The sequence below is a fragment of the Oncorhynchus mykiss genome, chromosome 22 (assembly GCF_057628025.1).
Source record: "Oncorhynchus mykiss isolate SJ-2025 chromosome 22, ASM5762802v1, whole genome shotgun sequence".
NCBI classification, from domain to species: Eukaryota; Metazoa; Chordata; class Actinopteri; order Salmoniformes; family Salmonidae; genus Oncorhynchus; species Oncorhynchus mykiss.
Window position 1 is genome coordinate 39809631 of NC_143043.1, and position 15517 is coordinate 39825147.

Sequence of the window (15517 nt, forward strand, 5' to 3'; positions counted from 1 at the left end):
ATTTGCTAATTTGCAACTGTTATGTCCTTTAATTAACTCACCTGTTCATGTTGGGTGCATTTGCAAGACTCAGACGGTACTGAACTGTCTCCTTTGGTTTCCCAGCTGTCAGACTTGGTGCTTCAGGTGCAGACCAATGAAACAAAAATACATGCACAATGTAAACCACAGGCTTGTTCATAAACATAGATTAGTAACAAGTCATTGCCCAAAGGAGATTTAGGGCCAGTTTCCATGACCCCGATTAAGGTAGTGTTTTATTGTGAAGACCAATCAAAAAAAATAAAGATATTCACAAGGTGAACCACAGGCCCGTTTAAAATGGTAAGATGACTGCATTGTGCATACGTGTACAGATTCACAACGAAACTATCCAAACCATTCCAATAACACTTGTACATACACACAAATGCATAAACATATAGCGGGAACATCGTACAGGTAAATCCTAACAGACAATGCTCTCCATCAGGAAATAAATACAAATGAAAATCCACACAACAAATTTAAGATCTCGCCACCTCGTCATTGAACATATTTGCTTGTGGCATGTCACAATTATGCCAGTTATTCAATGTTGATTGTTTTGTTAGGTTTGAAAAAATTACAATATTTTGGAGATTATTGTTTTCAAATAACCTCAAGTGAGTGAGAAAAAGGCCATTTTTGAACATGGGGTGAGACATTGTTACTAATTTGTAACTAATTTAGAATGATATATTTCTGTTTTTAGAGGGAGAGAAACCAAAAGCCTACCGTCACCTCATGGGTCTCCTGGTCGCGGCCAGCACGGGTATCAAACCAGCATCTGTAGCAACACAGTTTGCACTGCGATGCAGTGTCTTAGACCGCTGAGCCACTCAGGCAATGTACAACATCACTTGTCGGGAGTAGGCTGTAGTACTACAGTAAAAGCTAAATAATCCTAACATTTCCACACCTTAATTCTAGTCTAAGTTTGCAGGACAGAGGAATAGCAATTCTTAGACTATTGTTCTAAATTCAATCACCTTCATCCTCATCATTCAGTTCATTGAAATTTTGAAGTCGTGCACAATTATAACTTTCTATTTGGTTTATGTCGCCCATTCATTGTCAGTTAGAGACACAGTTGTGCCTTGGGACCCAAAAGCATAATCAGTCCTCTAACTCCCCTTGTGCTGGTCTGGAGCAATGAAGTAGTGGTGCAGGGTACCGTACCAAACAACAAATTACCTCTTAAATCCCGCAGCATAATCTCAAAACTTTTAGTTGAGCAACCACTGTACCATGTCACAACACAACTGATTGGCTCAAACGCATTAAGGAAAGAAATTGCACACATTTTAAAAAGACACACCTGTTAATTGAAATATATTTCAGGTGACTACTTCATGAAGCTGGTTGAGAGAATGCCAAGAGTGTGTGTGCAAAGCTGTCGTCAAGGCAAAGCGTGGCTTCTTTGAAGAATATAAAATATATTTAGATTTGTTTAACACTTTTTTGGTTACTACATGATTCCATACGTGGTATTTCATGGTTTCGATGTCTTCACTATTATTCTACAATGGAGAACATAATAAAAATAAAGAAATGAGTAGGTGTGTCCAAACTTTTGACTGGTACACACACATATATATATATATATTTTGCAGTTCACCTTAGAACATATCGGCAGGTGACCGCTTTGTGTCAGTCTGTCATTTTGTTGTAAGAAAAAGATTTATGTAATCATCGAAAATATGGTATGTGCTCTGATTGATACTCCTGAAAATAATTTATAATTAAATAATTTCCAAAATAACAGTCATACAAGTGGAATGATTAAAATAAAAGTCCCAAAATTATCATAATTTTATCTGTAAAAAAAATATTACTGTAACTGTAATCATTGAAAATAAGTTGTTTATATCTGATCATAAAATATAGATCATATTCTATACCATAATTACCTGGTCAATCAATGTTCACTATATGGCTTTGAACTTACCTTAACCAGGTCATGCGGGGGAAAAAAAATGGATCAACAACATACTATATTTAACCACATATCCGTTTTTCTCTGTTCGAAGACGGAAATGTCAACCAAGCAACACAGTTTCAATCATAGGCTAGTCACAAAGGAAAACAAAACAAAAACAGGTTCCTCAATCTCACAAAATATCGTACACCATAATGCAACACAAGGTAGACTCACAACCGAATACAGTATGAATTGGTCATAGAAGACACTGCACTTTCAATGCATGTTACATGACCAAAAAATAATTCCCTTATAAAAATCGCACAGCAATTGAAATACCATTGATTGCAGCCAGATTTGATCATTCTCACACATAACACTAAAAAAGGCCAATATCATACCTAGAAAGTGATTAGAAAGGTGCAATGAGTGTAAACAGGTCAAATTAAAGTGGTGATTTTTAAATAATCTGACTGCCCAGACCATTTTAGCATCACATTCAGTCAGTGGTCAATGGACCCCAGTTTGCACAATTCTCAAAACAATACAAACATAGCACAAAAAAAAAAACTTTAATAAAAAGTAAGACACGTTATATATATACACACACACTACCGTTAAAAAGTTTGGGGTCCCTTAGATATGACTTTGTTATTGAAAGTAAAGCTATTTTTTTGTCCATTAAAATAACATCAAATTGATCAGAAATACAGCGTAGACATTGTTAATGTTGTAAATGACTATTGTAGCTGGAAACGGTTGATTTATGTAATATCTAAACTCAGCAAAAAAAAGAAACGTCCCTTTTTCAGGACCCTGTCTTTCAAAGATAATTCGTAAAAATCTGAATTACTTCACAGATCCTCATTTTAAAGGGTTTTGACACTGTCTCCCACGCTTGTTCAATGAACCATAAACAATTAATGAACCTGCACCTGCGGAACAGCCGTTAAGACACTAACAGCTTACAGACGATAGGCAATTAAGGTCACAGTTATGAAAACTTAGGACACTAATAAGGCCTTTCTACTGACTCTGAAAAACACCAAAAGAAAGACACCCAGGGTCCCTGCTCATCTCTGTGAAAGTGCCTTAGGCATGCTGCAAGGAGGCATGAGGACTGCAGAGGTGGCCAGGGCAATAAATTGCAATGTCCATACTGTGAGACGCCTAAGACAGCGCTACAGGAAGACAGGACGGACAGCTGATCGTCCTCACAGTGGCAGACCACGTGTAACAACACCTGCACAGGTTCGGTACATCCGAACATCACACCTGCGGGACAAGTACAGGATGGCAACAACCACTGCCTGAGTTACACCAGAAACGCACAATCCCTCCATCAGTGCTCAGACTGTCCACAATAGGCTGAGAGAGGCTGGACAGAGGGCTTGTAGGCCTGTTATAATGCAGGTTCTCACCAGACATCACCGGCAACAATGTCACCTATGGGCACAAACCCACCGTTGCTGGACTAGACAGGACTGGCAAAAAGTGCTCTTCACGGACGAGTCGCGGTTTTGTCTCACCAGGGGTGATGGTTGGATTCACATTTATCGTCAAAGGAATGAGCGTTACATCGAGGCTGGAGCGGAATCGATTTGGAGGTAGAGGGTCCGTCATGGTCTGAGGCAGTGTGTCACAGCATCATCGGACTGAGCTTGTTGTCACTGCAGGCAAACTTGTCTTCTTGCTCAGTTGTGCACCAGGGCCTCCCACTCCTCTTTCTATTCTGGTTAGGGCCAGTTTGCGCTGTTCTGTGAAGGGAGTAGTACATATCATTGTACGAGATCTTCAGAACAAGAATAGACTGACGAGTTTCAGAAGAAAGTTCTTTGTTTCTGGCCATTTTGAGCCTGTAATCGAACCCACAAATGCTGATGCTCCAGACACTCAACTAGTCTAAAGAAGGCCAGTTTTATTGCTTCTTTAATCAGGACAACAGTTTTCAGCTGTGCTAACATACTTGCAAAAGGGTTTTCTAATGATCAATTACCTAATCCAAGTTTATCATTTTAAAAGGCTAACAGAACGTGCCATTGTAACACAGGAGTGATGGTTGCTGATAATGGGCCTCGGTACGCCTATGTAGATATTCCATAAAAAAATCTGCCGTTTCCAGCTACAATAGTCATTTACAACATTAACAATATCTACACTGTAAATCTGATCAATTTGATGTCATTTTAAATGGACAAAAAAAATAAGGTTCTCTTTTAAAAACAAGGACATTTCTAAGTGACGCCAAACTTAACGGTAGCGTATATATAAAAGAATGAAAAAACTATCAACTTCAACACTGCTTTTGGCATGTTTTAAAGAGGTCTTGAGTGGGGTTTTGCATTGATGAGTCAGTAGACTATTTTCCAGTGTGTGGGCTGTTCACACTCTTTCTCACTGTCCCCACAGAAGCGGTTGTAGGTGGTTTTGGGTTCAAATCCCAATATCTCTCTCTCCTCGTGGATACGGAAGGAGAAGGTCGACACGGATGTTCCGATAAAATACCTGGGAAATGGAAGGGAGATGGAGGGAATTCAATTCAATACAACATTATTAATCCATCCAAGAGCAACTAAGAAAGAAAGACAAGTCACTTTTACAAGTATCAAACCAACAAGAAATATTCAACAAATACAATATAACAAGACTTCACCTTCCCAAATACAATACATCATCCCATACATCGTAGATCTTATTTAGCATTTACTTCACCCCTATTCTAGTATTGGTTGTATTTGCCCAACACCCCTTATTTTCTCATTAGTGGAACCTACAAGTCACCCCACTTCTATCAGTCAATCACCGTCTGCCATTCCCCATGCACCTCAACTGATTGCAGTTACATGCACACAATTAATTGTGGATAGTCGGATTAATATATTAGTTTGATTAAAATGTTTACATGCCTTGCAAGAAGAACGATTTCCCTAATAATCCTGTATAACTGCAGAAGATTGGCAATCAAAATAAACGTGTTTACATGTCCTAATAATCCTAAATATTTCTCAGAAAACCAGGTGTTTTTAATCGGAGTATGCTTACTTTGATTTTGACCTTACACCGATTAAGATAAGCAGAGTAACGTGTTTACATGACTATTGCATAATCTGCCAAATTATTACTGTGCACACGTGTTACAGGGTTTGGTTTTTCCAGTTATGTTTTGAGGTTGGACGTATAGCACATTAGCAAGTAGGGCGCACCGATTGGTGTCACTTCGATAGTCAGTGTGTGTTACAACTGTGCTGGTTGCCATCTCATTGGTGGGAAGGTGTTTCACCTGTGCTGGCCCAGGTTCTATTTAAGACTGTCTGGCCAAGTGCTTCAGTTGTCTTGAGCGATGTGGCGTGTCAACACCTTTAGTTGGCGATCGCCATTTTAAATTCTAGACAAACAATCCTTTTATCTGATCTTCCCTGTTTTCATTTTGCTAAACTTTTGGTTTGGTGTGGGTTTTTCTTTTGTTTGCCTCTTCTTGGGCAAATTTAGTGGGTTTCTTTGAGATTCTAGTTGTTGTTGCTAGTCAACTTTCAGTGGACACCCCCATGATTGTCTTTTAGAACCCATGCTAAAACCCCACCTGTTTCGTTTTGGTTGTTGTCAGTGACACTTTGTTAGTTCCCCCTTCAGTTTGAGCGACATATTTGGTTTTCTTGCTGGGGAACATAACAGTATGTAAACGTAGTCTCTGAACCCCGCTCCTGTCTTCAGAGTGAGATCGTGGTCAGAAGAGGATGGACTAGTTGGACTGTTCCTCACCAATCTGTATTTGACCTGTGTTTTAGTGTGTGCATCTAATAGTAAGTACTATCTGACATGTCATTACTTTAGTTGAGTGTTGCTAGTTCATATATACCATATCTATGTGGTATTTTTCTTTCATGTGTGTCATGCTACTGCTATCCAGCTAAGCCAAGATGTTAGGTAGTAATGCTAGCTCCTTAGGCCTGGTGTAGCTCACCTATCATTTCAGGGGTAATATTATCAGTTTCATATTGACTGTTTATGCATAGCCTTGTTTATGGACATTTAGAACATTTATGTAGCTTCATGCTACTGTACACTGTATTTAGCCTTATTTATGCATGTAGCCTAATTTAGCCTGTGACTTCCACGTGGCGTAGTTACTATCCCACGGTTGGCTTGTGCACAGAGCCTGGTTTCATTACGGTCACGTTTCTGTTATGTGTTTACCAGTAATTGGGCCTTTATTCTGTAAGTGTTTTTGGTTTTACGACTTATGTTATATTATGCCGTAGCAGTATACTCTTAGGGATTAACATGTGCACTTCAACAAAAGGGAAGCACAAGAATGTCTGCATAATTTGTACTCATTACAGCTCCCTCCCTACAGTATGCACACATTGTGCAACACTTTCAACTGAATGGTGGAATATATACTGTAAGCACGCAGTGTAAGCTGGGAGCTGTACCTGGCATGTGCGCAGATCCATTGGTCGATGATAGCCACGCCCCCGTCTTTGAGTAGTTCCAGGTCGTCCCAGGTGGGCTCAAAGCGTGTCATCTCTGGTAACATCATCTTCAGCTCTGCCAGCTCTGCACAGGACAGACATATGCCTCATTAGGAACACACTGGTCCTATTATCTAGGTCTAGGACAGACTCTGTCAAGTAGGGTACAGACAGCATAAACCTGCCAAGCCTCGATGTAGGTATTCTCTCAACTGGGTAATAGGGTTGGGGTCAATTCCATTTAAGAGTCTAAGCCCTGTCTAAGTCAGGGGAGGGGTCCTACTAAGCTAAATGGAATTGTTTTAAGAAGGTCATACCAAGGATCATTTTGCTATTCGATTTAGAATTTTATGAACCCTTGAAATATTTAAATATAAACAATTATTTGATAAAAATATTTTTGGCCTCACTGCAATTAGCCCATTCAAACACATTGAATAACAGATTCACCACATTGAACAACAGATAGTGTCTGTCCTATATCTGTGAGATACAAGAAAGATCAGGAAACATTTGTTATGCATTTAACCCTTTATTGTATTTAACCCCTTATTTTTGGCACTAATGAGTCTTGAGGTCTGTGGGCATCCTAGAGCAAAACATGTTCGTGAGTGTCTCCTTTCTATAGAGGGGTCATAATAGTTTCTAGGCTAAACCGTTTGGACGCTACAGACGATTTTGTGAGAAGAGCGACTTTCGGGGATGTCTCATGGTCAGACAAACACCGCTCCAGCCCTGACATCTTTCCCTGCAGATGCGGGAGTGCGACAGGCAGATTTCTATGCAGATTTTTTATTTTGCTATTTAGATTTCCACAGGGGTGCAGACATCGACTGTGGGCATTCCAACTCCTTACAACATTATTAGTATGTTATTTTCTTTGAGCTGCAAATATGAATTGCTTTATTATCAACTCAGTCATCTAAATTCAACATCAATCTATCTCAATTGCACCAAAGTAAAACAGTACCTTCATCATCTGCATCTGTGGCCACAAAGACTCTGTCTAGTTTGGTTTTCTTCATGAGGCTCATGATCTTCTTCACAGCTCCTTTGAGGCTGGGCACATCTTCTCTGTGACCCCAGATAAAGTCCTTCCTTCTCAGGTGGACACCCAGGTATGGCCCCCCTCTGGCAGAACCCAGCTTATTCTGAGTTTACACACAGAAATTAATAACACATCAAACCACTCATGCCCAATCCAAATTAACCACCAACAGCAAATCATAGCTATCCATACGTTAACATGTCCCCTCCATTAATTGTAAAGGTTAAGTAGATACAGTAGACCTACATGCTGCTAGTGCAGGAAGTAATCAATGTGAATGGATATATAAATATAATCTAAATGTGCAAATATTTGATCTATGTGAAGAGGTCTGAAAACCTTAATGAGAGTCCAGTCCTCGTTGTATACGGTCTGGTCCTGCTCGTCTGTGGAGTTCAGGTACTTTGCTCGGAACTCGTCCCCTAGGAGACGCAGGTGTTTGGCGAAGACCATGCTGCGGCGAGTCTAGAGAGAAGGCACGAAAAGACAATTAACAAAACTGTTAAACCAAACAGGTAAGGACAATTCATTAAATTAGTGGTAATAAGGTACAATTGTGATGACAGAACAATTAAATAGCAAAAGGTTGAGGCATTGAAATGCCCAATTTAGTTAATCATCTTGTTACTACAGTATCTTATCTACACTGAACAAAAATATAAATGCAGCATGTAAAATGTTGGTCCCATGTTTGAGCTGAAATAAAAGATCCCAGAAATGTTCCATATGCACAAAAAGCTTACTTCTCTTAAATGTTATGAACAAATGTGTTTACATCTCTGTTAGCGAGCGTTTCTCCTTTGCCAAGATAATCCATTCACCTAGCAGGTGTGGCATATCAAGAAGCTGATTAAACATCATGATCATTACAGGTGCAGCATGATAATGCACAGCCCCATATCGCAAGGGTCTGTACACAATTCCTGGAAGCTAAAAATTTTCCAGTTCTTCCATGGCCTGTATACTCAGACATGTCACCCATTGAGCATGTTTTCTTTGGATCGACGTAGACGACAGTGTGTTGTAGTTCCCACTAATATCCAGTAACTTCGCACAGCCATTGAAGAGGAGTGGGACAACATTGTCACACTGCATGAGGCAACTAATGGTCACACCAGATACTGACTGGTTTTCTGATCCACCCTCGTACCTTTCTTTAAAGTATCTGGAACCAACAGATGCATATCTGTGTGCCCAGTCATGAGAAATCCATAGATTAGGGCCTAATGAATTTACTTCAATTCACTGATTTCTTTATATGAACTGTAACTCACTAAAATCTTTAAAATTGTTGCATTTATATTTATGTTCGGTGCATGATTGTAGGCTATCAACCATTACCAAACTTAAGCTACATTCTTTACAACATAACATCAGACTAACATTCCAGTAGTCCTTTCCAGCATAGTGATCATGGAGGACAGTCTCTGCTCTATCCAACATCACTGACCTGCAGGGATATGAAAGGAAATATAAGTGAACATGTGCACATCTCATACAGTACATTCAGAAAATCCAATAAAGACTATGCATCTAACTCTAGAATGTTTTTTGTTGTTGTTTTGGTTTAAATTGGAAATCCACAGCACATGTCATATGGTTATATTATTAGTATTTGATTTGCCTAAGACAAGAAGATTTGGCCTAAATCAAGCATTCATAAGGGCTGGTTCCATATGAAATTATTTTATCTACCATGGCCAAACACAGACTTCTATTGACTCACGTTGATGTGATGTTGTTCTGCAGGAGGGGTGCCAGCATGGAGGCGTGGCCCTGAGCTGAAAGACAAGTGACGTTCACACACCTGGTTTCCTCATAGCCCCAGAACCAACCTCTATAGAGAGGGAGAGAGAAAGAGAGGAAAGGTTGTAAGGCCTCCATTAAAACACAGGGATATTTCTTTGACTGCAACTACCCCATACTCACTACCCCACTATACTACTACTAACACATTTGCTTCCACTCCCATAACAAAACCTTTAGTAGCAAGTATTTACCTTTTCTAGTTCAACTTTGCGAGACATAGAGATAGGTAAGCACAGATGACAGACTGTTAGTTTCCTCAGTGCCATAGTCCTTTGTGTCTTTGGAATGCATTGTGCTTTGTTTCTTGTGTTGCTATCCATCTCTGAACCTGGTTACTGTACCTGTAATAGCCCTGTTTGTCTTTGGAGTACATTAACCGCTCAACGCAGGGTCTCTCATCCACTTTCTCCTCCCATTTTCCATCCGTCCACCCTTCAGCGTAGTTCTGTAGCACCAGCACCTGTTCAATAAATGGACCTCCAGACTCTGGAGCCAAAAACATGGAAATATAAAATGTTACTTTAAGCCTGCAGGTACAATGTTTTATAACTTGTTATACGTTTGTATGAGCCTTTATATCCAGGAATCATAATGCATTCTTATACCCATGCAACAATCATTAACAGACGGAAATGGAAAGGAGCCAGGCATCAGGGGAAGTCAACCAACCACAGCAACATGTAAATGTACTCAAATGTCTGAGGGGTGGTTCACACTGTGGTGTTGACTAGGGTGTTACTGTGCTGCCTCTGAAATTTGCCTTCCACAATATCCTTTCCAGCTCGATCCCAGTAACTATGGTGGATGTATAACCAGGCCAGCACAGTACAGCTCACTTCAGCTCAGCTGCACTCACCGGCTATAAACTCCTCATATTCTATGACTGGCACATTGCCCTGAAGGCTGGTGAGGCTGAAGAACTCTCCCCAGAGGATTCTTGTCTGGTGGATGTCTGGGCTCTGCCAGTGGTAGAGACGCCCCCAGGGGGGCAGCACCAGCACCCAGTCACCGTGTCTCCTCAGGGTCTTCACCAGGGATGCCATGCGGATGTAGACATCCCGACGCAGGTTGAAGCCCTCTGGCGGGTTGACATCGTAGAGAAGATACCTGGCAGCATAAAGTTATAGAGATAGAACATTATAGTATAATACTGTTGTGTTATATTGATGTGCCCGGCAGCCTGATAAACATGAGTTGTGTCAGACCTAGAGTTACAGCTCCCAGGAACCCAGGGAGGCGTTTCACTCAGAGGTGGTGAGGCAGACAACGGTAGCCTGCATTTTGAGCGTTTTAGTGTCACGCTTGCTCTGCAGGTTTAACTTAGCTACCACACTAAGTTACTTGGTGATAAAGACTTTATTCAATCGGTTTAAAATGTATTATGGTTATAGAATATGCATCCCACGTCTTGAGTTAAAAAAAAAACATATTTTTTAACAGATATGACTGGCACCACTGTGGAAAACTAAACTAATCTAGTCAAATGTTACCGAACTGAATAGATTGGAGTTAAATGCCTCCCTAATGCAATAGAGGCTAAAGAACAGAGCAGGCTAAATATGTGTTAACTATTGCTAATGAGTACGCTGCCGACGCTCTTTACCGTAGATCCCGTGCTGCTGCAGTGGTCGGTGAAAATACTGTATTTCCTGCACGGAATGCATCTTCAACTTGACCCTCAGCATCAACAGCTCTCAACCCGAGAACCATCAAACACATTTTGACTACAAATGTAACAGAAAAAATCCACAACACGGGCGAATGAAATCCACTGCAGTTGTGGTCCACCATTTTCTCGTTGAGCCACGCACTTCCGGGAGGGTGAAGCATCTGTGGTTGCATAGCAACTGCATTTTGTAACAATTTGATACAGTATAGGTAACGTGACAGTATCACCTGCTGGAGGAGCGACGTGTCAAGGGGGTAGATTTTTAGCAACGATTTTATAGTTTCTTGTTTTTACGCTGGTCAGTTATTCTACCTCGTTCTCTTTAAATAAGTTGACATTAGTGCACATACAGTCAGAATGGAATACCATTTAGTTAGGACTTCCCATTTCAGAATACAGCCTACTTCCAGAAACATTCCATTTCATTATATTGACATTTTGGTAGAATATGGCATGATCGAATATAATAGAATAGGATAGAAAATAATAGAATAGAACATATTCTACACATTTAACTTTCAGCTAGCGTAGCCTATATCCTGTATCACATATTTTGGAACATAGAAAATAATAGAATACCATCATTTGAGTTTGCTTATTGCAATTCCACCACTTGCCAACAAAAAAAACCTGCAACTGCAGGCCACAATTCAGGCGTTCCTGCATGTCAAAATCAAATCAAACTTTATTTGTCACATGCGCGGAAAACAACAACTGTAGACCTTACCGTGAAATGCTTACTTTACAAGCCCTTAACCAACAGTGCAGTGCAAGAAAAGTTAAGACAATATTTACCAAGTTTTATTTTAAAAAATGTATTTCACCTTTATTAAACCAGGTAAGCTAGTTGAGAACAAGTTCTCATTTACAACTGCGACCTGGCCAAGATAAAGCAAAGCAGTGTGACAGAAACAACAACACAGAGTTACACATGGAATAAACAAGCATACAGTCAATAACACAATAGAAAAAAAAAAGAAAGTCCAAATACAGTGTGTGCAAATGGCATGAGGAGGTATGGCAATAAATAGGCCATAGTAGCAAGTAACTACAATTTAGCAGATTAACACTGGAGTGATAAATTACCAGATGATGATGAGCAGATGATGGTGTGTAAGTAGTGATACTGGTGTGTAAAAGAGCAGAAAAGTAAATAAAAACAATATGGGGATGAGGTAGGTAGATTGGGTGGGCTATTTACAGATGGACTATGTACAGCTGCAGCGATCGGTTAGCTGTTCAGATAGCTGATGTTTAAAGTTAGTGAGGGAAATGTAAGTCTCCAGCTTCAGTGATTTTTACAATTTGTTCCAGTCACTGGTAGCAGAGAACTGGAAGGAAAGGCAGCCAAAGGAGGTGTTGGCTTTGGGGATGACCAGTGAGATATACCTGCTGGAGCGCGTGCTACGGGTGGGTGTTGTTATCGTGACCAGTGAGCTGAGATAAGGCGGAGCTTTACCTAGCATAGACTTATAGATGACCTGGAGCCAGTGGGTTTGGCAACAAATATGTAGCGAGGGCCAGTTGACTAGAGCATACAGGTCACAGTGGTGGGTGGTATAAGGTGATTTGGTAACAAAACGGATGGCACTGTGATAGACTGCATCCAGTTTGCTGAGTAGAGTATTGGAAGCTATTTTGTAGATGACATCAACGAATCAACGAAGTCGAGGATCGGTAGTCAATTTTACTAGTGTAAGTTTGGCGGCGTGAGTGAAGGAGTCTTTGTTGCAAAATAGAAAGCCGATTCTAGATGTAATTTTGGATTGGAGATATTTGATATGAGTCTGGACGAAGAGTTTACAGTCTAACCAGACACCTAGGTATTTAGAGTTGTCCACATATTCTAGGTCAGAACCGCCCAGGGTGGTGATGCTAGTCGGGCGTGCGGGTGCGGACAGCGAACGGTGGAAAAGCATGCATTTGGTTTTAGTGGCATTTAAGAGCAGTTGGAGTCCACGGAAGGAGAGTTGTATTGCATTGAAGCTCATTTGGAGGTTAGTTAGCACAGTGTCCAAGGAAGGGCCAGAAGTATACAGAATGGTGTCGTCTGCATAGAGGTGGATCAGGGAATCACCCGCAGCAAAAGCAACATCATTGATTTATACAGAGAAAAGAGTCGGCCCGAGAATTGAACCCTGTGGCACCCCCATAGAGACTGCCAGAGGTTCAGACAACAGGCCCTCCGATTTGACACACTGAACTCTGTCTGCGAAGTAGTTGGTGAACCAGACGAGGCAGTCATTTGAGAAACCATGGCTATTGAGTCTGCCGATAAGAATACGGTGATTGACAGAGTCAAAAGCCTTGGCCAGGTCGATAAAGACGGCTGCACAGTACTGTCTTTTATCGATGGCGGTTATGATATCGTTTAGTACCTTGAGCGTGGCTGAGGTGCACCCGTGACCAGCTCGGAAACCGGATTGCACAGCGGAGAAGGTACGGTGGGATTCTAAATGGTCAGTGATCTGTTTATTAACTTGGCTTTCAAAGACTTTAGAAAGGCAGGGCAGGATGGATATAGGTCTGTAACAGTTTGGGTCTAGAGTGTCACCCCTTTTGAAGAGGGGGATGACCGCAGCAGCTTTCCAATCTTTAGGGATCTCTGAGGAAACTAAAGAGAGGTTGAACAGACTGGTAATAGGGGTTGCAACAATGGCGGCGGATAATTTTAGAAAGAGAGGGTCCAGATTGTCTAGCCCAGCTGATTTGTACGGGTCCAGGTTTTGCAGCTCTTTCAGAACATCATCAATCTGGATTTGGGTGAAGGAGAAGCTGTGGAGGCTCGGGCATGTAGCTGCGAGGGGTGCGGAGCTGTTGGCCGGGGTTGGGGTAGCCAGGAGGAAAGCATGGCCATCCGTAGAGAAATGCATATTGAAATGTTCGATTATCATGGATTTATCGGTGGTGACCGTGTCGCCTAGCCTCAGTGCAGTGGGAAGCTGGGAGGAGGTGCTCTTGTTCTCCATAACTTTTTGGAGTTAGAGCTACGGGATGCAAATTTCTGTTTGAAAAAGCTAGCCTTTGCTTTCCTGACTGACTGTGTATATAGGTTCCTGACTTCCCTGAACAGTTCCATATCGTGGGGACTATTCGATGCTATTGCAGTCCGCCACAGGATGTTTTTGTGCTGGTCAAGGGCAGTCAGGTCTGGAGTGAACCAAGGGCTATATCTGTTCTTAGTTCTACATTTTTTGAACGGGGCATGCTTATTTAAGATGATGAGGAAATTACTTTTAAAGAACGACCAGGCATCCTCGACTCACGGGATGAGGTCAATATCCTTCCAGGATACTTAGGCAAAGGAGGGCAAGTTATTTTTTTTGTATTTGGAGGGCAAGTTGGTCAGGATAATATCTATGACCCTCATAGATTCCTGCCCATGTTCATGGATTTAGGGTTGTACCTGGTGGTTTCCTTGATAATTTGTGTGAGATTGAGGGCATCTAGTTTAGATTGTAGGACTGCTGGGGTGTTAAGCATATCCCAGGTTAGGTCACCTAACAGAATGAACTCTGAAGATAGATAGATGGGGGGCAATCAATTCACATATGGTGTCCAGAGCACAGCTGGGAGCTGAGGGGGGTCTATAACAGGTGGCAACAGTGAGAGACTTATTTCTGGAGAGATACATTTTTTAAATTAGAAGCTCGAACTGTTTGGGCATAGACCTGGAAAGTATGACAGAACTTTGCAAGCTATCTCTGCAGTAGATTGCAACTCCTCCCCCTTTGGCAGTTCTATCTTGATGGAAAATGTTGTAGTTGGGTATGGAAATCTCAGAATTTTTGGTGGCCTTCCTAAGCCATGATTCAGACACGGCAAGGACATCATTGTTGGTGGAGTGTGTTTAAGCAGTGAGTAAAACACACTTAGGGAGGAGGCTTCTGATGTTAACATGCATGAAACCAAGGCTTTTTCGATTACCGAAGTCAACAAATGAGAGTGCCTGGGGACACGCAGGGCCTGGGTTAGCCTCCACATCACCCGAGAAACAGAGGAGGAGTAGGATGAGGGTAAGGCTAAAGGCTAGCAAAACTGGTCGTCTAGTGCGTTGGGGACAGAGAATAAAAGGAGCAGATTTCTGGGCGTGATAGTACAGATTCAGGGCATAATGTGCAGACAGGGGTATGGTGGGGTGCGGGTACAGTGGAGGTAAGCCCAGGCACTGAGTGATGATAAGAGAGGTTGCATCTCTGGACATGCTGGTTATACTAGGTGAGGTCACCACATGTGTGGGAGGTGGGAGGGACAAAGGAGGTATCTAAGGCATGTACAGTGGGACTAGGGGCTCTGCAGTAAACTAAAACAATGGTAATTATCCTAAACAACAGTATACAAGGCATATTGACATTTGAGAGAGACATAAAGCGAGGCATAAAGCAATCACAGGTGATTGGGAGAGCTAGCTAAGTCAACAACAGGTAAGACAAAAACAGCTAATCAGCTAAGTCAACAACAACAGGTAAAATGGCATTGAATGGGCAGAGAGGGTCGGTTAACTACACACAGGGCCTGAGTTCGGGGCTAGGGCCGACAGATAAACAAAGGTAAACAAAGTGGAGTACCGTGATAAA

At 41.5% G+C, this 15517-nt stretch overlaps 1 protein-coding gene across 1 annotated transcript; it reads right to left on the minus strand.

The window, feature by feature from the left end:
• Nucleotides 1-204: 204 nt before the first annotated feature.
• LOC110501791 (GDP-fucose protein O-fucosyltransferase 2) lies at nucleotides 205-11104 on the minus strand. Its single transcript, XM_021579617.3, has 9 exons — nucleotides 10875-11104; nucleotides 10128-10378; nucleotides 9613-9757; nucleotides 9189-9299; nucleotides 8846-8912; nucleotides 7802-7927; nucleotides 7385-7565; nucleotides 6376-6499; nucleotides 205-4447 (listed from the first exon to the last, which is right to left on the minus strand). The coding sequence occupies exons 1-9, from the start codon at nucleotides 11099-11101 to the stop codon at nucleotides 4294-4296; spliced, it is 1386 nt and encodes a 461-aa protein (XP_021435292.3). The 5' UTR covers nucleotides 11102-11104; the 3' UTR covers nucleotides 205-4293.
• Between the last annotated feature and the right edge of the window lie 4413 nt (nucleotides 11105-15517).